Source organism: Scyliorhinus torazame, chromosome 1 (assembly GCF_047496885.1).
Source record: "Scyliorhinus torazame isolate Kashiwa2021f chromosome 1, sScyTor2.1, whole genome shotgun sequence".
Classification (NCBI taxonomy): domain Eukaryota; kingdom Metazoa; phylum Chordata; class Chondrichthyes; order Carcharhiniformes; family Scyliorhinidae; genus Scyliorhinus; species Scyliorhinus torazame.
Genome location: NC_092707.1, coordinates 210,993,799 through 211,017,921, shown reverse-complemented (window position 1 = coordinate 211,017,921; position 24,123 = coordinate 210,993,799). Strand labels below are relative to the sequence as shown.

Below are 24,123 nucleotides of genomic sequence, written 5' to 3'. Positions count from 1 at the left end.
TGATTTCCTGTGGAATGATATTCCAGTCAGTATGGTTTCCTGTGGAATGATATCCCAGTCAGTATGATTTCCTGTCGAATGATATCCCAGTCAGTATGATTTCCTGTGGAATGATATTCCAGTCAGTATGATTTCCTGTGGAATGATATCCCAGTCAGTACAATTTCCTGTGGAATGATATCCCAGTCAGTATGATTTCCTGTGGAATGATATCCTAGTCAGTATAATTTCCTGTGGAATGATATCCCAGTCAGTATGGTTTCCTGTGGAATGATATCCCAACCAGTATGGTTTCCTGTGGAATGATATCCCAGTCAGTCTGATTTCCTGTGGAATGTTATCCCAGTCAGTATGGTTTCCTGTGGAATGATATCCCAGTCAGTATGATGTCCTGTGGAATGATATCCCAGTCAGTATGATTTCCTGTGGAATGATATCCCAGTCAGAATTATTTCCTGTGGAACGATATCCCAGTCAGAAACATTCCCCGTGGAACGATGTCCCAGTCAGAATCATTCCCCGTGGAACGATATCCCAGTCAGTATGATTTCCTGTGGAACGATATCCCAGTCAGAATCATTCCCCGTGGAATGATATCCCGGTCAGAATCATTCCCCGTGGAACGATATCCCATTCAGTATGATTTCCAGTGGAACGATATCCCAGTCAGTATGATTTCCTGTGGAACGATATCCCAGTCAGTATGATTTCCTGTGGAACGATATCCCAGTCAGAAACATTCCCCGTGGAACGATGTCCCAGTCAGAATCATTCCCCGTGGAACGATATCCCAGTCAGTATGATTTCCTGTGGAACGATATCCCAGTCAGAAACATTCCCCGTGGAACGATGTCCCAGTCAGAATCATTCCCCGTGGAACGATATCCCAGTCAGTATGATTTCCTGTGGAACGATATCCAAGTCAGAATCATTCCCCGTGGAATGATATCCCGGTCAGAATCATTCCCCGTGGAACGATATCCCATTCAGTATGATTTCCAGTGGAACGATATCCCAGTCAGTATGATTTCCTGTGGAACGATATCCCAGTCAGTATGATTTCCAGTGGAACGATATCCCAGTCAGTATGATTTCATGTGGAATGATATCCCAGTCAGAATCATTCCCCGTGGAACGATATCCCAGTCAGTATGGTTTCCAGTGGAACAATATCCCAGTCGTTATGATTTCATGTGGAACGATATCCCAGTCAGTATGATTTCCTGTGGAACGAGATCCCAGTCAGAAACATTCCCCGTGGAACGATATCCCAGTCAGAATCATTCCCCGTGGAACGATATCCCAGTCAGTATGATTTCCTGTGGAACGATATCCCAGTCAGAATCATTCCCCGTGGAATGATATCTCGGTCAGAATCATTCCCCGTGGAACGATATCCCAGTCTGTAGGATTTCCAGTGGAACAGATATCCCGGTCAGTATGATTTCCTGTGGAACGATATCCCAGTCAGAATTATTTCCTGTGGAACGATATCCCAGTCAGAATGATTTCCTCTGGAACGATATTCCAGTCAGAATCATTCCCTGTGGAACGATATCCCAGTCAGTATGATTTCATGTGGAACGATATCCCAGTCAGAATGATTTCCTGTGGAATGATATTCCAGTCAGTATGATTTCCTGTGGAATGATATCCCAGTCAGTATGGTTTCCTTTGGAATGAGTTTCCAGACAATATGATTTCCTGTGGAATGATATCCCAGTCAGTATGATTTCCTGTGGAATGATATCCCAGTCATCAGTATGATTTCCTGTGGAATGATATCCCAGTCAGTTTGGTTTCCTGTGGAATGATATCCCAATCAGTATGATTTCCTGTGGAATGATATCGCAGTCAGTATGATTGCCTGTGGAATGATATCCCAGTCAGTATGATTTCCTGTGGAATGATATCCCAGTCAGTATGATTTCCTGTGCAATGATATCCCAGTCATCAGTATGATTTCCTGTGGAATGATATCCCAGTCAGTATGATTTCCTGTGGAATGATATCCCAATCAGTATGACTTCCTGTGGAATGATATCCCAATCAGTATGGTTTCCTGTGGAATGATATCCCAGCCAGTATGATTTCCTGTGGAATGATATTCCAGTCAGTATGGTTTCCTGTGGAATGATATCCCAGTCAGTATGATTTCCTGTCGAATGATATCCCAGTCAGTATGATTTCCTGTGGAATGATATTCCAGTCAGTATGATTTCCTGTGGAATGATATCCCAGTCAGTACAATTTCCTGTGGAATGATATCCCAGTCAGTATGATTTCCTGTGGAATGATATCCTAGTCAGTATAATTTCCTGTGGAATGATATCCCAGTCAGTATGGTTTCCTGTGGAATGATATCCCAACCAGTATGGTTTCCTGTGGAATGATATCCCAGTCAGTCTGATTTCCTGTGGAATGTTATCCCAGTCAGTATGGTTTCCTGTGGAATGATATCCCAGTCAGTATGATGTCCTGTGGAATGATATCCCAGTCAGTATGATTTCCTGTGGAATGATATCCCAGTCAGAATTATTTCCTGTGGAACGATATCCCAGTCAGAAACATTCCCCGTGGAACGATGTCCCAGTCAGAATCATTCCCCGTGGAACGATATCCCAGTCAGTATGATTTCCTGTGGAACGATATCCCAGTCAGAATCATTCCCCGTGGAATGATATCCCGGTCAGAATCATTCCCCGTGGAACGATATCCCATTCAGTATGATTTCCAGTGGAACGATATCCCAGTCAGTATGATTTCCTGTGGAACGATATCCCAGTCAGTATGATTTCCTGTGGAACGATATCCCAGTCAGAAACATTCCCCGTGGAACGATGTCCCAGTCAGAATCATTCCCCGTGGAACGATATCCCAGTCAGTATGATTTCCTGTGGAACGATATCCCAGTCAGAAACATTCCCCGTGGAACGATGTCCCAGTCAGAATCATTCCCCGTGGAACGATATCCCAGTCAGTATGATTTCCTGTGGAACGATATCCAAGTCAGAATCATTCCCCGTGGAATGATATCCCGGTCAGAATCATTCCCCGTGGAACGATATCCCATTCAGTATGATTTCCAGTGGAACGATATCCCAGTCAGTATGATTTCCTGTGGAACGATATCCCAGTCAGTATGATTTCCAGTGGAACGATATCCCAGTCAGTATGATTTCATGTGGAATGATATCCCAGTCAGAATCATTCCCCGTGGAACGATATCCCAGTCAGTATGGTTTCCAGTGGAACAATATCCCAGTCGTTATGATTTCATGTGGAACGATATCCCAGTCAGTATGATTTCCTGTGGAACGAGATCCCAGTCAGAAACATTCCCCGTGGAACGATATCCCAGTCAGAATCATTCCCCGTGGAACGATATCCCAGTCAGTATGATTTCCTGTGGAACGATATCCCAGTCAGAATCATTCCCCGTGGAATGATATCTCGGTCAGAATCATTCCCCGTGGAACGATATCCCAGTCTGTAGGATTTCCAGTGGAACAGATATCCCGGTCAGTATGATTTCCTGTGGAACGATATCCCAGTCAGAATTATTTCCTGTGGAACGATATCCCAGTCAGAATGATTTCCTCTGGAACGATATTCCAGTCAGAATCATTCCCTGTGGAACGATATCCCAGTCAGTATGATTTCATGTGGAACGATATCCCAGTCAGAATGATTTCCTGCGGAACAATATCCCAGTCAGAATGATTTCCTGTGGAACGATATCCCAGTCACTATGATTTTATGTGGAACGATATCCCAGTCAGTATGATTTCCTGTGGAACAATATCCCAGTCCGAATCATTCCCTGTAGAATGAATCCCAGTCAGAATCGCCTCCCCGAACAGGCGCCAGAATGTGGCGACTAGTGGTTTCTAACAGTAACTTCATTGAAGCCTACTTGTGACAATAAGTGAATATTATTATTATTTCCCGTGGAATGATATCCCAGTCAGTATGATTTCCTGTGCAATTATATCACAGTCAGGATCATTCCCCGTGGAATGATATCCCAGTCAGAATCATTCCCCGTGGAACGATATCCCAGTCAGTATGATTTCCAGTGGAACGATATCCCAGTCAGTATGATTTCCTGTGGAACGATATCCCAGTCAGTATGATTTCCAGTGGAACGATATCCCAGTCAGAATGATTTCCTGTGGAACGATATCCCAGTCAGAATGATTTCCTGTGGAATGATATTCCAGTCAGAATCATTCCCTGTGGAACGATATCCCAGTCAGTATGATTTCCTGTGGAATGATATCCCAGTCTGTATGATTTCCTGTGGAACGATATCCCAGTCAGTATGATTTCCTGTGGAACAAAATCCCAGTCAGAATGATTTCCTGTGGAACGATATTCCAGTCAGAATCATTCCCTGTGGAATGATATCCCAGTCAGTATGATTTCATGTGGAACGATATCCCAGTCAGTATGATTTCCTGTGGAACGATATCCCAGTCAGAAACATTCCCCGTGGAACGATATCCCAGTCTGAATCATTCCCCGTGGAACGATACCCCAGTCAGTATGATTTCCTGTGGAACGATATCCCAGTCAGAATCATTCACCGTGGAATGATATCCCAGTCAGAATCATTCCCCGTGGAACGATATCCCAGTCAGTATGATTTCCAGTGGAACGATATCCCAGTCAGTATGATTTCATGTGGAATGATATCCCAGTCAGAATCATTCCCCGTGGAACGATATCCCAGTCAGTATGATTTCCTGTGGAACAATATCCCAGTCCGTATCATTCCCTGTAGAATGAATCCCAGTCAGAATAGCCTCCCCGAACAGGCGCTAGAATGTGGCGACTAGCGGTTTCTAACAGTAACTTCATTGAAGCCGACTTGTGACAATAAGTGAATATTATTATTATTTCCTGTGGAATGATATCCCAGTCAGTATGATTTCCTGTGCAACTATATCACAGTCAGGATCATTCCCCGTGGAATGATATCCCAGTCAGAATCATTCCCCGTGGAACGATATCCCAGTCAGTATGATTTCCAGTGGAAAGATATCCCAGTCAGTATGATTTCCTGTGGAACGATATCCCAGTCAGTATGATTTCCAGTGGAACGATATCCCAGTCAGAATGATTTCCTGTGGAATGATATTCCAGTCAGAATCATTCCCTGTGGAACGATATCCCAGTCAGTATGATTTCCTGTGGAACGATATCCCAGTCAGAAACATTCCCCGTGGAACGATATCCCAGTCAGAATCATTCCCCGTGGAACGATACCCCAGTCAGTATGATTTCCTGTGGAACGATATCCCAGTCAGTATGATTTCATGTGGAATGATATCCCAGTCAGAATCATTCCCCGTGGAACGATATCCCAGTCAGAAACATTCCCCGTGGAACGATATCCCAGTCAGAATCATTCCCCGTGGAACGATATCCCAGTCAGTATGATTTCCTGTGGAACGATATCCCAGTCAGAATCATTCCCCGTGGAATGATATCCTGGTCAGAATCATTCCCCGTGGAAAGATATTTAAGTCAGAATGATTTCCTGCAGAACAATATCCCAGTCAGAATGATTTGCTGCGGAACGATATTCCACTCAGAATCATTCCCTGTGGAACGATATCCCAGTCAGTATGATTTCATGTGGAATGATATCCCACTCAGTATGATTTCCTGTGCAACGATATCCCAGTCAGAATCATTCCCCGGGGAACGATATCCCAGTCAGTATGATTTCCTGTGGAACGATATCCCAGTCAGAATCATTCCCCGTGGAATGATATCCCAGTCAGAATGATTTCCGATGGAACGATATTCCAGTCAGTATGATTTCATGTGGAACGATATCCCAGTCAGTATGATTTCCTGTGGAACGATATCCCAGTCAGTATGAATTCCTGTGGAACAATATCCCAGTCCGAATCATTCCCTGTAGAATGAATCCCAGTCAGAATCGCCTGCCCGAACAAGCGCCAGAATGTGGCGACTAGTGGTTTCTAACAGTAACTTCATTGAAGCCTACTTGTGACAATAAGTGAATATTATTATTATTTCCTGTGGAATGATATCCCAGTCAGTATGATTTCCTGTGCAACGATATCCCAATCAGTATGATTTCCTGTGGAATGATCTCCCAGTCAGTATGATTTCCTGTGGAATGATATCCCAATCAGTATGATTTCCTGTGGAATGATCTCCCAGTCAGTATGATTTCCTGTGGAACGATAACCCAGTCAGAATGATTTCCTGTGGAACGATATCCCAGTCAGAATGATTTCCTGTGGAACGATATCCCAGTCAGAATGATTTCCTGTGGAATGATATTCCAGTCAGAATCATTCCCTGTGGAACGATATCCCAGTCAGTATGATTTCCTGTGGAATGATATCCCAGTCTGTATGATTTCCTGTGGAACGATATCCCAGTCAGTATGATTTCCTGTGGAACAAAATCCCAGTCAGAATGATTTCCTGTGGAACGATATTCCAGTCAGAATCATTCCCTGTGGAATGATATCCCAGTCAGTATGATTTCATGTGGAACGATATCCCAGTCAGTATGATTTCCTGTGGAACGATATCCCAGTCAGAAACATTCCCCGTGGAACGATATCCCAGTCTGAATCATTCCCCGTGGAACGATACCACAGTCAGTATGATTTCCTGTGGAACGATATCCCAGTCAGAATCATTCACCGTGGAATGATATCCCAGTCAGAATCATTCCCCGTGGAACGATATCCCAGTCAGTATGATTTCCAGTGGAACGATATCCCAGTCAGTATGATTTCATGTGGAATGATATCCCAGTCAGAATCATTCCCCGTGGAACGATATCCCAGTCAGTATGATTTCCTGTGGAACAATATCCCAGTCCGTATCATTCCCTGTAGAATGAATCCCAGTCAGAATAGCCTCCCCGAACAGGCGCTAGAATGTGGCGACTAGCGGTTTCTAACAGTAACTTCATTGAAGCCGACTTGTGACAATAAGTGAATATTATTATTATTTCCTGTGGAATGATATCCCAGTCAGTATGATTTCCTGTGCAACTATATCACAGTCAGGATCATTCCCCGTGGAATGATATCCCAGTCAGAATCATTCCCCGTGGAACGATATCCCAGTCAGTATGATTTCCAGTGGAAAGATATCCCAGTCAGTATGATTTCCTGTGGAACGATATCCCAGTCAGTATGATTTCCAGTGGAACGATATCCCAGTCAGAATGATTTCCTGTGGAATGATATTCCAGTCAGAATCATTCCCTGTGGAACGATATCCCAGTCAGTATGATTTCCTGTGGAACGATATCCCAGTCAGTATGATTTCCTGTGGAACAAAATCCCAGTCAGAATGATTTCCTGTGGAACGATATTCCAGTCAGAATCATTCCCTGTGGAATGATATCCCAGTCAGTATGATTTCATGTGGAACGATATCCCAGTCAGTATGATTTCCTGTGGAACGATATCCCAGTCAGAAACATTCCCCGTGGAACGATATCCCAGTCAGAATCATTCCCCGTGGAACGATACCCCAGTCAGTATGATTTCCTGTGGAACGATATCCCAGTCAGTATGATTTCATGTGGAATGATATCCCAGTCAGAATCATTCCCCGTGGAACGATATCCCAGTCAGAAACATTCCCCGTGGAACGATATCCCAGTCAGAATCATTCCCCGTGGAACGATATCCCAGTCAGTATGATTTCCTGTGGAACGATATCCCAGTCAGAATCATTCCCCGTGGAATGATATCCTGGTCAGAATCATTCCCCGTGGAAAGATATTTAAGTCAGAATGATTTCCTGCAGAACAATATCCCAGTCAGAATGATTTGCTGCGGAACGATATTCCACTCAGAATCATTCCCTGTGGAACGATATCCCAGTCAGTATGATTTCATGTGGAATGATATCCCACTCAGTATGATTTCCTGTGCAACGATATCCCAGTCAGAATCATTCCCCGGGGAACGATATCCCAGTCAGTATGATTTCCTGTGGAACGATATCCCAGTCAGAATCATTCCCCGTGGAATGATATCCCAGTCAGAATGATTTCCGATGGAACGATATTCCAGTCAGTATGATTTCATGTGGAACGATATCCCAGTCAGTATGATTTCCTGTGGAACGATATCCCAGTCAGTATGAATTCCTGTGGAACAATATCCCAGTCCGAATCATTCCCTGTAGAATGAATCCCAGTCAGAATCGCCTGCCCGAACAAGCGCCAGAATGTGGCGACTAGTGGTTTCTAACAGTAACTTCATTGAAGCCTACTTGTGACAATAAGTGAATATTATTATTATTTCCTGTGGAATGATATCCCAGTCAGTATGATTTCCTGTGCAACGATATCCCAATCAGTATGATTTCCTGTGGAATGATCTCCCAGTCAGTATGATTTCCTGTGGAATGATATCCCAATCAGTATGATTTCCTGTGGAATGATCTCCCAGTCAGTATGATTTCCTGTGGAACGATAACCCAGTCAGAATGATTTCCTGTGGAACGATATCCCAGTCAGTATGATTTCCTGTGGAATGATATTCCAGTCAGTATGATTTCCTGTGGAATGATATCCCAGTCAGTATGATTTCCTGTGGAATGATATCCCAATCAGTATGATTTCCTGTGGAATGATCTCGCAGTCAGTATGATTTCCTGTGGAATGATATCCCAGTCAGTATGATTTCCTGTGGAATGATCTCCCAGTCAGTATGATTTCCTGTGGAATGATATTCCAGTCAGTATGATTTCCTGTGGAATGATATTCCAATCAGTATGATTTCCTGTGGAATGATCTCCCAGTCAGTATGATTTCCTGTGGAACGATATCCCAGTCAGAATGATTTCCTGTGGAACGATATCCCAGTCAGTATGATTTCCTGTGGAATGATCTCCCAGTCAGAATGATGTCCTGTGGAACGATATCCCAATCAGTATGATTTCCTGTGGAATGATATCCCAGTCAGTATGGTTTCCTGTGGAATGATATCCCAGTCAGTATGATTTCCTGTGGAATGATATTCCAGTCAGTATGATTTCCTGTGGAATGATATCCCAGTCAGTATGGTTTCCTGTGGAATGATATTCCAGACAATATGATTTCCTGCGGAAAGATATCCCAGTCATTATGATTTCCTGTGGAATGATATCCCAGTCATCAGTATGATTTCCTGTGGAATGATATCCCAGTCAGTTTGGTTTCCTGTGGAATGATATCCCAATCAGTATGATTTCTTGTGGAATGATATCGCAGTCAGTATGATTGCCTGTGGAATGATATCCCAGTCAGTATGATTTACTGTGGAATGATATCCCAGTCAGTATGATTTCCTGTGCAATGATATCCCAGTCATCAGTATGATTTCCTGTGGAATGATATCCCAGTCAGTATGATTTCCTGTGGAATGATATCCCAATCAGTATGACTTCCTGTGGAATGATATCCCAATCAGTATAGTTTCCTGTGGAATGATATCCCAGCCAGTATGATTTCCTGTGGAATGATATTCCAGTCAGTATGTTTTCCTGTGGAATGATATCCCAGTCAGTATGATTTCCTGTCGAATGATATCCCAGTCAGTATGATTTCCTGTGGAATGATATTCCAGTCAGTATGATTTCCTGTGGAATGATATCCCAGTCAGTACAATTTCCTGTGGAATGATATCCCAGTCAGTATGATTTCCTGTGGAATGATATCCTAGTCAGTATGATTTCCTGTGGAATGATATCCAAGTCAGTATTTTTTCCTGAGGAATGATATCCCAATCAGTATGGTTTCCTGTGGAATGATATCCCAATCAGTATGGTTTCCTGTGGAATGATATCCAAGTCAGTCTGATTTCCTGTGGAATGATATCCCAGTCAGTATGGTTTCCTGTGGAATGATATCCCAGTCAGTATGATGTCCTGTGGAATGATATCCCAGTCAGTATGATTTCCTGTGGAATGATATCCCAATCAGTATGATTTCCTGTGGAATGATATACCAATCAGTATTATTTCCTGTGGAATGATATCCCAGTCAGTATGATTTCCTGTGGAATTATATCCCAGTCAGTACAATTTCCTGTGGAAAGATATCCCAATCAGTATGATTTCCTATGGAATGATATCCCAGTCAGTATGGTTTCCTGTGGAATGATATCCCAATCAGTATGATTTCCTGTGGAATGATATCCCAGTCAGTATGATTTCCTGTGGAATGATATCCCAGTCAGTATGATTTCCTGTGGAATGATATCCCAGTCAGTATGATTTCCTGTGGAACGATCTCCCAGTCAGTCTGGTTTCCTGTGGAATGATCTCCCAGTCAGTATGACTTCCTGTGGAATGATATCCCAATCAGTATGGATTCCTGTGGAATGATATCTCAGTCAGTATGACTTCCTGTGGAATGATATCCCAATCAGTATGGTTTCCTGTGGAATGATATCCTAATCAGTATGACTTCCTGTTGAACGATATCCCAGTCAGTCTGGTTTCCTGTGGAATGATATCCCAATCAGTATGACTTCCTGTGGAATGATATCCCAGTCAGTATGGTTTCCTGTGGAATGATATCCCAATCCGTATGATTTCCTGTGGAATGATATCCCAGTCAGTATGGTTTCCTGTGGAATGATATCCCAATCAGTATGACTTCCTGTTGAACGATATCCCAGTCAGTCTGGTATCCTGTGGAATGATATCCCAATCAGTATGACTTCCTGTGGAATGATATCCCAGTCAGTATGGTTTCCTGTGGAATGATATCCCAATCAGTATGCTTTCCTGTGGAATGATATCCCAGTCAGTATGGTTTCCTGTGGAATGATATCCCAATCAGTATGACTTCCTGTAGAATGATATCCCAGTCAGTATGACTTCCTGTAGAATGATACACCAATCAGTATGATTTCCTGTGGAATGATATCCCAGTCATTATGATTTCCTGTGGAATCATATCCCAGTCAGTATGGATTCCTGTTGAATGATATCCCAGTCAGTATGGTTTCCTGTGGAATGATATCCCAGTCAGTATGGCTTCCTGTGGAAAGATATCCCAATCAGTATGATTTCCTGTGGAATGATATCCCAGTCAGTATGGTTTCCTGTGGAATGATATCCCAATCAGTATGACTTCCTGTGGAATGATATCCCAGTCAGTTTGGTTTCCTGTGGAATGATATACCAATCAGTATGATTTCCTGTGGAATGATATCCCAGTCAGTATGATTTCCTGTGGAATGATATTCCAGACAATATGATTTCCTGTGGAAAGATATCCCAGTCATTATGATTTCCTGTGGAATGATATCCCAGTCATCAGTATGATTTCCTGTGGAATGATATCCCAGTCAGTTTGGTTTCCTGTGGAATGATATCCCAATCAGTATGATTTCTTGTGGAATGATATCGCAGTCAGTATGATTGCCTGTGGAATGATATCCCAGTCAGTATGATTTACTGTGGAATGATATCCCAGTCAGTATGATTTCCTGTGCAATGATATCCCAGTCATCAGTATGATTTCCTGTGGAATGATATCCCAGTCAGTATGATTTCCTGTGGAATGATATCCCAATCAGTATGACTTCCTGTGGAATGATATCCCAATCAGTATGGTTTCCTGTGGAATGATATCCCAGCCAGTATGATTTCCTGTGTAATGATATTCCAGTCAGTATGGTTTCCTGTGGAATGATATCCCAGTCAGTATGATTTCCTGTCGAATGATATCCCAGTCAGTATGATTTCCTGTGGAATGATATTCCAGTCAGTATGATTTCCTGTGGAATGATATCCCAGTCAGTACAATTTCCTGTGGAATGATATCCCAGTCAGTATGATTTCCTGTGGAATGATATCCTAGTCAGTATGATTTCCTGTGGAATGATATCGCAGTCAGTATGATTTCCTGTGGAATGATATCCCAGTCAGTATGATTTCCTGTCGAATGATATCCCAGTCAGTATGATTTCCTGTGGAATGATATTCCAGTCAGTATGATTTCCTGTGGAATGATATCCCAGTCAGTACAATTTCCTGTGGAATGATATCCCAGTCAGTATGATTTCCTGTGGAATGATATCCTAGTCAGTATGATTTCCTGTGGAATGATATCCCAGTCAGTATGATTTCCTGTGGAATGATATCCAAGTCAGTATTGTTTCCTGTGGAATGATATCCCAATCAGTATGATTTCCTGTGGAATGATATCCCAATCAGTATGATTTCCTGTGGAATGATATACCAATCAGTATTATTTCCTGTGGAATGATATCCCAGTCAGTATGATTGCCTGTGGAATTATATCCCAGTCAGTATGATTTCCTGTGGAATGATATCCCAATCAGTATGATTTTCTGTGGACGGATCTCCCAGTCAGTATGATTGCCTGTGGAATTATATCCCAGTCAGTACAATTTCCTGTGGAATGATATCCCAATCAGTGTGATTTCCTGTGGAAAGATATCCCAATCAGTATGATTTCCTGTGGAATGATATCCCAGTCAGTATGGTTTCCTGTGGAATGATATCCCAATCAGTATGATTTCCTGTGGAATGATATCCCAGTCAGTATGATTTCCTGTGGAATGATATCCCAGTCAGTATGATTTCCTGTGGAACGATCTCCCAGTCAGTCTGGTTTCCTGTGGAATGATTTCCCAGTCAGTATGACTTCCTGTGGAATGATATTCCAATCAGTATGGATTCCTGTGGAATGATATCTCAGTCAGTATGACTTCCTGTGGAATGATATCCCAATCAGTATGGTTTCCTGTGGAATGATATCCTAATCAGTATGACTTCCTGTTGAACGATATCCCAGTCAGTCTGGTTTCCTGTGGAATGATATCCCAATCAGTATGACTTCCTGTGGAATGATATCCCAGTCAGTCTGGTTTCCTGTGGAATGATATCCCAATCAGTATGATTTCCTGTGGAATGATATCCCAGTCAGTATGATTTCCTGTGGAATGATATCCCAATCAGTATGACTTTAAGTAGAATGATATCCCAGTCAGTATGACTTCCTGTGGAATGATACACCAATCAGTATGATTTCCTGTGGAATCATATCCCAGTCAGTAAGGATTCCTGTGGAATCATATCCCAGTCAGTATGGATTCCTGTTGAATGATATCCCAGTCAGTATGGTTTCCTGTGGAATGATATCCCAGTCAGTATGGCTTCCTGTGGAAAGATATCCCAATCAGTATGATTTCCTGTGGAATGATATCCCAGTCAGTATGGTTTCCTGTGGAATGATATCCCAATCAGTATGACTTCCTGTGGAATGATATCCCAGTCAGTTTGGTTTCCTGTGGAATGATATACCAATCAGTATGATTTCCTGTGGAATGATATCCCAGTCAGTATGATTTACTGTGGAATGATATCCCAGTCAGTATGGTTTCCTGTGGAATGATATCCCAGTCAGTATGATGTCCTGTGGAATGATATCCCAGTCAGTATGATTTCCTGTGGAATGATATCCCAATCAGTATGATTTCCTGTGGAATGATATACCAATCAGTATTATTTCCTGTGGAATGATATCCCAGTCAGTATGATTGCCTGTGGAATTATATCCCAGTCAGTATGATTTCCTGTGGAATGATATCCCAATCAGTATAATTTTCTGTGGACGGATCTCCCAGTCAGTATGATTGCCTGTGGAATGATATCCCAATCAGTATGATTTCCTGTGGAAAGATATCCCAATCAGTATGATTTCCTGTGGAATGATATCCCAGTCAGTATGGTTTCCTGTGGAATGATATCCCAATCAGTATGATTTCCTGTGGAATGATATCCCAGTCAGTATGATTTCCTGTGGAATGATATCCCAGTCAGTATGATTTCCTGTGGAACGATCTCCCAGTCAGTCTGGTTTCCTGTGGAATGATCTCCCAGTCAGTATGACTTCCTGTGGAATGATATCCCAATCAGTATGGATTCCTGTGGAATGATATCTCAGTCAGTATGACTTCCTGTGGAATGATATCCCAATCAGTATGGTTTCCTGTGGAATGATATCCTAATCAGTATGACTTCCTGTTGAACGATATCCCAGTCAGTCTGGTTTCCTGTGGAATGATATCCCAATCAGTATGACTTCCTGTGGAATGATATCCCAGTCAGTATGGTTTCCTGTGGAATGATATCCCAATCAGTATGATTTCCTGTGGAATGATATCCCAGTCAGTATGGTTTCCTGTGGAATGATATCCCAATCAGTATGATTTCCTGTGGATCGATATCCCAGTCAGTATGACTTCCTGTGGAATGATACACCAATCAGTATGATTTCCTGTGGAATGATATCCCAGTCATTATGATTTCCTGTGGAATCATATCCCAGTCAGTATGGATTCCTGTTGAATGATATCCCAGTCAGTATGGTTTCCTGTGGAATGATATCCCAGTCAGTATGGCTTCCTGTGGAAAGATATCCCAATCAGTATGATTTCCTGTGGAATGATATCCCAGTCAGTATGGTTTCCTGTGGAATGATATACCAATCAGTATGACATCCTGTGGAATGATATCCCAGTCAGTTTGGTTTCCTGTGGAATGATATACCAATCAGTATGATTTCCTGTGGAATGATATCCCAATCAGTATGGTTTCCTGTGGAATGATATTCCAGTCTGTATGTTTTCCTGTGGAACGATATCGCAGTCAGTATGGTTTCCTGTGGAATGATATCCCAATCAGTATGATTTCCTGTGGAAGGATATCCCAGTCAGTATGATTTCCTGTGGAATGATATCCCAGTCAGTATGATTTCCTGTGGAATGATATCCCAGTCAGTATGATTTCCTGTGGAACGATATCCCAGTCAGTCTGGTTTCCTGTGCAATGATCTCCCAGTCAGTATGGTTTACTGTGGAATGATATCACAATCAGTATGATTTTCTGTGGAACGATCTCTCAGTCAGTATGATTGCCTGCGGAATTATATCCCAGTCAGTATGATTTCCTGTGGAATGATATCCCAATCAGTATGATTTTCTGTGGAACGATCTCCCTGTCAGTATGATTTCTTGTGGAACGATATCCCAGTCAGTATGGTTTCCTGTGGAACGATATCCCAGTCAGTATGATTTCCAGTGGAATGACATACCAATCAGTATGATTTCCTGTGGAATGATATCCCATTCAGTATTATTTCCTGTGGAATGATATCCAAGTCAGTATGATTTCCTGTGGAATGATATCCTAGTCAGTATGGTTTCCTGTGGAATGATATCCCAGTCAGTATGATTGCCTGTGGAATTATATCCCAGTCAGTATGATTTCCTGTGGAATGATATCCCAGTCAGTCTGACTTCCTTTGGAATGATATCCCAATCATTATGGTTTCCTGTGGAATGATATCCCAATCAGTATGACTTCCTGTGGAATGATATTCCAGTCAGTATGATTTCCTGTGGATCGATATCCCAGTCAGTATGATTTCCTGTGGAATGATATTCCAGTCAGTATGATTTCCTGTGGAATGACATCCCAGTCAGTATGGTTTCCTGTGGAATGATATTCCAGTCAGTATGATTTCCTGTGGAATGATATCCCAGTCAGTATGATTTCCTGTTGAATGATATCCCAGTCAGTATGATTTCCTGTGGATCTATATCCCAATCAGTATGGTTTCCTGTGGAATGATATTCCAGTCAGGATGATTTCCTGTGGAATGATATCCCAGTCAGTATGGTTTCCTGTGGAATGATATCACAATCAGTATGATTTCCTCTGGAATGACATCCCAGTCAGTATGATTTCCTGTGGAATGATATCCCAGTCATCAGTATGATTTCCTGTGGAATGATATCCCAGTCAGTATGATTTCCTGTGGAATGATATCACAATCAGTATGATTTCCTGTGGAATGATATCCCAATCATGTATAGTTTCCTGTGGAATAATAACCCAATCAGTATGGTTTCCTGTGGAATGATATCCCAGTCAGTATGATTGCCTGTGGAATTATATCCCAGTCAGTATGACTTCCTTTGGAATGATATCCCAATCATTATGGTTTCCTGTGGAATGATATCCCAATCAGTATGACTTCCTGTGGAATGATATTCCAGTCAGTATGATTTCCTGTGGATCGATATCCCAGTCAGTATGATTTCCTGTGGAATGATATTCCAGTCAGTATGATTTCCTGTGGAATGATATCCCAGTCAGTATGGTTTCCTGTGGAATGATATTCCAGTCAGTATGGTTTCCTGTGGAATGATATTCCAGTCAGTTTGATTTCCTGTGGAATGATATCCCAGTCAGTATGATTTCCTGTTGATTGATATCCCAGTCAGTATGATTTCCTGTGGATCTATATCCCAGTCAGTATGGTTTCCTGTGGAATGATATTCCAGTCGGTATGATTTCCTGTGGAATGATATCCCAGTCAGTATGGTTTCCTGTGGAATGATATCCCAATCATGTATAGTTTCCTGGGAAATGATAACCCAATCAGTTTGGTTTCCTGTGGAATGATATCCCAGTCAGTATGATTGCCTGTGGAATGATATCCCAGTCAGTATGATTTCCTGTGGAATGATATCCCAGTCAGTATGATTTCCTGTGGAATGATATCCCAGTCAGTATGATTTCCTGTGGAATTATATCACAATCAGTATGATTTTCTGTGGAACGATCTCTCAGTCAGTATGATTGCCTGCGGAATTATATCCCAGTCAGTATGGTTTACTGTGGAATGATATCCCAGTCAGTATGATTTCTTGTGGAACGATATCCCAGTCAGTATGGTTTCCTGTGGAATGATATACCAATCAGTATGATTTCCTGTGGAATGATATCCCTGTCAGTATGATTTCCTGTGGAATGATATTCCAGTCAGTTTGGTTTCCTGTGGAATGATATTCCAGTCAGTATGATTTCCTGTGGAATGATATCCCAGTCAGTATGATTTCCTGTTGAATGATATCCCAGTCAGTATGATTTCCTGTGGATCGATATTCCAGTCAGTATGATTTCCTGTGGAATGATATTCCAGTCAGTCTGATTTCCTGTGGAATGATATTCCAGTCAGTATGATTTCCTGTGGAATGATATCCCAGTCAGTATGATTTCCTGTTGAATGATATCCCAATCAGTATGATTTTCTGTGGAACGATCTCCCAGTCACTATGGTTTCCTGTGGAACGATATCCCAGTCAGTATGATTTCCTGTGGAATGATATCCCAGTCAGTATGATTTCCTGTGGAACGATATCCCAGTCAGTCTGGTTTCCTGTGGAATGATATCCCAATCCGTATGGTTTCCTGTGGAATAATATCCCAGTCAGTATGATTTCCTGTGGAATGATCTCCCAGTCAGTCTGGTTTCCTGTGGAATGATCTCCCAGTCAGTTTGACTTCCTGTGGAATGATATCCCAATCAGTATGATTTCCTGTGGAATGATATCCCAATCAGTATGACTTCCTGTGGAATGATATTCCAGTCAGTATGATTTCCTGTGGATCGATATCCCAGTCAGTATGGTTTCCTGTGGAATGATATTCCAATCAGTATGATTTCCTGTGGAATGATATCCCAGTCAATATGATTTCCTGTGGAATGATATCCCAATCGGTATGATTTTCTGTGGAACGATCTCCCAGTCAGTATAGTTTCCTGTGGAATGATATCCCAGTCAGTATGATTTCCTGTGGAACGATAGCCCAATCAGTATGGTTTCCTGTGGAATGATATCCCAATCAGGATGACTTCCTGTGGAATGATATCCCTAGCAGTCTGGTTTCCTGTGGAATGATATCCCAATCAGTATGACTTCCTGTGGAATGATATCCCAGTCAGTATGATTTCCTGTGGAATGATATCCCAGTCAGTCTGGTTTCCTGTGGAAAGATATCCCAGTCAGTATGGTTTCCTGTGGAATGATATCGCAGTCAGTCTTGTTTCCTGTCGAATGATATCCCAATCAGTATGAATTCCTGTGGAATGATATCCCAATCTGCATGATTTCCTGTGGAATTACATCCCAGTCAGTATGGTTTCCTGTGGAATGATATCCCAGTCAGTGTAGTTTCCTGCGGAATGATATCCCAATCAGTATGATTTCCTGTGGAATGATATCCCAGTTTGTCTGGTTTCCTGTGGAATGATATCCCAGTCAGAATGATTTCCTGTGGAATGATATCCCAATCAGTATGGTTTCCTGTGGAATGTTCGCCCAGTCAGTCTGGTTTCCTGTGGAATGATATCCCAGTCAGTATGACTTCCTGTGGAATGATATCCCAATCAGTATGGTTTCCTGTGGAATGATATCCCAGTCAGTATGACTTCCTGTGGAATAATATCCCAATCATTATGGTTTCCTGTGGAATGATATCCCAGTCAGTATGATTTCCTGTGGAATGATATCCCAGTCAGTATGATTTCCTGTTGAATGATATCCCAATCAGTATGATTTCCTGTGGATCGATATCCCAGTCAGTATGGTTTCCTGTGGAATGATATTCCAGTCAGTATGATTTCCTGTGGAATGATATCCCAGTCAGTATGGTTTCCTGTGGAATGATATTCCAGTCAGTATGGTTTCCTGTGGAATGATATCCCAGTCAGTATGATTTCCTGTGGAATGATCTCCCAGTCAGTTTGACTTCCTGTGGAATGATATCCCAATCAGTATGATTTCCTGTGGAATGATATCCCAATCAGTATGACTTCCTGTGGATCGATATCCCAGTCAGTATGGTTTCCTGTGGAATGATATCCCAATCAGTATGATTTCCTGTGGAATGATATCCCAATCAGTATGACTTCCTGTGGATCGATATCCCAATCAGTATGATTTCCTGTGGAATGATCTCCCAGTCAGTATGATTTCCTGTGGAATGATAGCCCAGTCAGTATGATTTCCTGTGGATCGATATCCCAGTCAGTATGGTTTCCTGTGGAATGATATTCCAATCAGTATGATTTCCTGTGGAATGATATCCCAGTCAATATGATTTCCTGTGGAATGATATTCCAGTCAGTATGATTTCCTGTGGAATGATATCCCAGTCAATATGATTTCCTGTTGAATGATATCCCAATCAGTATGATTTTCTGTGGAACGATCTCCCAGTCACTATGGTTTCCTGTGGAACGATATCCCAGTCAGTATGATTTCCTGTGGAATGATATCCCAGTCAGTATGATTTCCTGTGGAACGATATCCCAGTCAGTCTGGTTTCCTGTGGAATGATATCCCAATCAGTATGGTTTCCTGTGGAATGATCTCCCAGTCAGTATGATTTCCTGTGGAATGATCTCCCAGTCAGTTTGACTTCCTGTGGAATGATATCCCAATCAGTATGATTTCCTGTGGAATGATATCCCAATCAGTATGACTTCCTGTGGATCGATATCCCAGTCAGTATGGTTTCCTGTGGAATGATATTCCAATCAGTATGATTTCCTGTGGAATGATCTCCCAGTCAGTATGATTTCCTGTGGAATGATATCCCAATCGGTATGATTTTCTGTGGAACGATCTCCCAGTCAGTATAGTTTCCTGTGGAATGATATCCCAGTCAGTATGATTTCCTGTGGAACGATAGCCCAATCAGTATGGTTTCCTGTGGAATGATATCCCAATCAGGATGACTTCCTGTGGAATGATATCCCTAGCAGTCTGGTTTCCTGTGGAATGATATCCCAATCAGTATGACTTCCTGTGGAATGATATCCCAGTCAGTATGATTTCCTGTGGAATGATATCCCAGTCAGTCTGGTTTCCTGTGGAATGATATCCCAGTCAGTATGGTTTCCTGTGGAATGATATCGCAGTCAGTCTTGTTTCCTGTCGAATGATATCCCAATCAGTATGAATTCCTGTGGAATGATATCCCAATCTGCATGATTTCCTGTGGAATTACATCCCAGTCAGTATGGTTTCCTGTGGAATGATATCCCTAGCAGTCTGGTTTCCTGTGGAATGATATCCCAATCAGTATGACTTCCTGTGGAATGATATCCCAGTCAGTATGATTTCCTGTGGAATGATATCCCAGTCAGTCTGGTTTCCTGTGGAATTATATCCCAGTCAGTGTAGTTTCCTGCGGAATGATATCCCAATCAGTATGATTTCCTGTGGAATGATATCCCAGTTTGTCTGGTTTCCTGTGGAATGATATCCCAGTCAGAATGATTTCCTGTGGAATGATATCCCAATCAGTATGATTTCCTGTGGAACGATATCCCAATCAGTATGGTTTCCTGTGGAATGATATCCCAGTCAGTATGACTTCCTGTGGAATGATATCCCAATCAGTATGGTTTCCTGTGGAACGATATCCCAGTCAGTCTGGTTTCCTGTGGAATGATATCCTAGTCAGTCTGGTTTCCTGTGGAATGATATCCCAGTCAGTATGATTTCCTGTGGAATGATATCCCAATCAGTATGGTTTCCTGTGGAATGATATCCCAGTCAGTATGACTTCCTGTGGAATGATATCCCAATCATTATGGTTTCCTGTGGAATGATATCCCAGTCATTATGGTTTCCTGTGGAATGATATCCCAGTCAGTCTGGTTTCCTGTGGAATGTTCGCCCAGTCAGTCTGGTTTCCTGTGGAATTATATCCCAGTCAGTATGACTTCCTGTGGAATGATATCCCAATCAGTATGGTTTCCTGTGGAATGATATCCCAGTCAGTATGACTTCCTGTGGAATGATATCCCAATCATTATGGTTTCCTGTGGAATGATATCCCAGTCATTATGGTTTCCTGTGGAATGATATCCCAATCAGTATGACTTCCTGTGGAATGATATCCCAGTCAGTATGGTTTCCTGTGGAACGATATCCCAATCAGTATGGTTTCCTGTGGAACGATATCCCAGTCAGTCTGGTTTCCTGTGGAATGATATCCTAGTCAGTCTGGTTTCCTGTGGAATGATATCCCAGTCAGTATGATTTCCTGTGGAATGATATCCCAATCAGTATGGTTTCCTGTGGAATGATATCCCAATCAGTATGACTTCCTGTGGAATGATATCCCAATCAGTATGGTTTCCTGTGGAACGATATCCCAGTCAGTCTGGTTTCCTGTGGAATGATATCCTAGTCAGTCTGGTTTCCTGTGGAATGATATCCCAGTCAGAATGATTTCCTGTGGAATGATATCCCAGTCAGTATGATTTCCTGTGGAATGATATCCAAGACAACAAATGAACTAAAGAACAAACAATTAGGATGTTTTTGTTCAGCTGACTGTTTACCTATTATTTTAAATTCATCACTGTTGGACTGGGATTGAAATTTTCATTTGCGCTCCTGTCTTTTTTTAAGGGCGACCTTGGAGATCGAGGGATCGCCGGAGCACCAGGATCCAAAGGAGAAAAGGTTTGTGTTATATTCTGTTGCAAAGAATTGGAGAATATCTTTTCTTCCTGAACCCTGTGACTTTGTCTCTGCTTTGTTCCATTGCCGTTTGTGGTTACATGTCTGGGTGGCAGCACACTGTCACCTCTGAGCCAGGAGACCGTGGGTTCAAGTCCTCTCCAGAGTCCTCAACATACCACTCAAGCTGAGATTCCAGTGCATTATGGAGGGAATGCTGCACTGTTAAAGATTCTGGGTGGGATTCTCCATTGGCTGATGCCAAAATTGGGAAGGCGAGTAGGCGGAGAATCGGTTTTGACGCTGGAATCATGGCCGGCGCCGGTTTCGTGCCAAATCGCAATTCTCCAGTGCCACGACAGCTGCGTCAGTGCGTTCTTCTCTGCAAGTACAGTAAACACTATTTGCATATCATTAACGGGCCTGACCCAGTATTCTCCAGGGTCTCCTCGATTCTCCGCCCAGTGGAGACAGCGAGGTTCCCTTTTGCTTGCAAAAATCGTGAAACAATCGCCGTGGCTGATGAGGGGGAGCGAGGGGGTATAGGAAGTGTTCAACATCACCATGGTTTTCTGACAGTTGTGCCATTGGCTATGGGCTTCTGCCAGTGCCGGGGGGTGTAGCGGAGGGTGGATGGGCACGGAACAACATTGCCGCAGCCTGCTAGGCAGCCTTGCAGCTGCGCACGCCGCTGACTGCCCATTGTGAACCTAGTGCCATGTGTCATATGGGTACCCCCCAGCCACCCCTCCAGGTATCCTCTGGCCATAAACGGGGTGGGTGCGCTCCAGCGCAACCAGTGCCAACTTGTTAGCTGGGATGTGTGTGAGGGGGGTGAAGTGCTAATATGCCTCTCAAATGTCTGACCCGACCCCGGCGAATCCAACACCGTTTTCCATTGGAATTGATCGTGTTCCATGTGGCGCTGGTGCTCGCCCCTCAACGGTCGCTGAATTGTCCAGGTGAGGCGCCATTTACGCTGTCGTAGAATTCCATGAATGCTGCCCCGGCGTCAACTCTTAGTCATGGAATGGAGAATCTGGCCATCTGTCTTTTGAAAGAGACATTAAACCAATCTGAACTTTCAGCTGGGCCTCCAAGATCTGACTGCAATATTTAAAGAACAGAGGGGCTCTCCCTGGTGTCCAGACCAATAATAATCTCTGAGCTATCATCAGCACAACAGATTACCTCATTTAACTCATTGCTGTTAATGTTTCTGTGAAAATTGACTGCCATTATTCCCTACATTACGACACCTCAAATGTACTTTGTTGGCTGTAAATCTATATCCTGAGTTCATGGGTGGTATCTTGTGTCCCAGCTCCCCCATGGTGGGTTATTTAATTGGGTGGATGAGTGGTAGATGAGGACCTCACTGCTTTCAAACCTCCACCTCGATTAATTCTGGAGTAGGAACCAATAGAAGCCCGCATGTAGGCCTTGGCTCACCACTACTGGTATTAACTGAGTGACAGGCAGGGGGAGCTCATCCTGCAGGGAGCATGACAAGCAAACCCTGGTGTGTTCCCTTGCAGACTCCCAGGAAGGTTCCAAGCTTAAAGTCTCTCAGTGCCCGATTGAGAGAACTGCCATCAGTAAGCCAGGGAAGGGCAGGGGGGGGGGGGGGGGTTAGTGGGTGAGCAGGGCATTGAGAGCCCCCTTCCCCTGTCTTTTCTGCTGGTCACCCTCCACTAAAACCCACCTCCTGCCAACACTCATTTGGTGGCTTCCTCCTCGACCCAAGGCTGTGATTGGGTGTAGTACCAGCAGCAGCCACTGCCTTCCCAGTGGAGCTGCTGAGTACAGAAGAGCCGTCAACCTCTGATTGGCCAGCATCTCTCAGCAGGTGGCTCCTCTGGGGCCCTTGATCCTGGGGACAGACTCTGCCCTTGAGTGGCACAACATGTGGCGGGTCTTCCTAAAATGAGCCGATGCAAGGATCTTGCCAGCTCTACAGCCAATAGTTGAGGCTCCCATTGCAACCACAAGATTTTTTGGATTTGGATTTGAATTGGATTTTGTTTATTGTCACATGTACAAGGTACAGTGAAAAGTATTTTTCTGCGAGCAGCTGCATAGATCATTAAGTACATGAAAAGGAAATAAAAGAAAATACATAATAGGGCAACACAAGGTTCACAATGTAACTACATACCAGTGGCATCAGGTGAAGCATACAGGTTGTAGTGTTAATGAGGTCAGTCCATAAGAGGGTCATTTAGGAGTCTGGTAACAATGGGGAAGAAGCTGTTTTTAAGTCTGTTCGTGCGTGTTCTTAGACTGTTCTTAGTGGGAGGGGTCTTTGATTATGCTGCCCGCTTTCCCCAGGCAGCGGGAGGTGTAGATGGAGTCAATGGATGGGAGGCAGGTTTGTGCAATGGACTGGGCGGTGTTCACGACTCTCTGAAGTTTCTTGCGGTCTTGGGCCGAGCAGTTGCCATACCAGGCTGTGAAGCAGCCCGATAGGATGCTTTCTATGGTGCATCTGTAAAAGTTGGTAAGAATGAATGTGGACATGTCGAATTTCCTTAGTTTCCTGAGGAAGTATAGGTGCTGTTGTGCTTTCTTGGTGGTAGCGTCGACGTGGGTGGACCAAGACAGATTTTTGGAGATGTGCACCCCTAGGAATTTGAAACTGCTAACCATCTCCACCTCGGCCCCGTTGATGCTGACAGGGGTGTGTACAGTACTTTGCTTCCTGAAGTCAATGACCAGCTCTTTAGTTTTGCTGGCATTGAGGGAGAGATTGTTGT

At 43.1% G+C, this 24,123-nt stretch overlaps 1 protein-coding gene across 6 annotated transcripts in view; it reads left to right on the top strand.

The window, feature by feature from the left end:
• Nucleotides 1–24,123, top strand: part of col16a1 (collagen, type XVI, alpha 1) — a 779,331-nt gene that overhangs the window by 367,733 nt on the left and 387,475 nt on the right. For all 6 annotated transcript variants that reach the window (XM_072502210.1, XM_072502224.1, XM_072502220.1 and 3 more), the window contains one exon: nt 21,317–21,370. In XM_072502210.1, the coding sequence (XP_072358311.1) occupies nt 21,317–21,370 (54 nt within the window). The remainder of the gene's footprint in view (nt 1–21,316; nt 21,371–24,123) is intronic.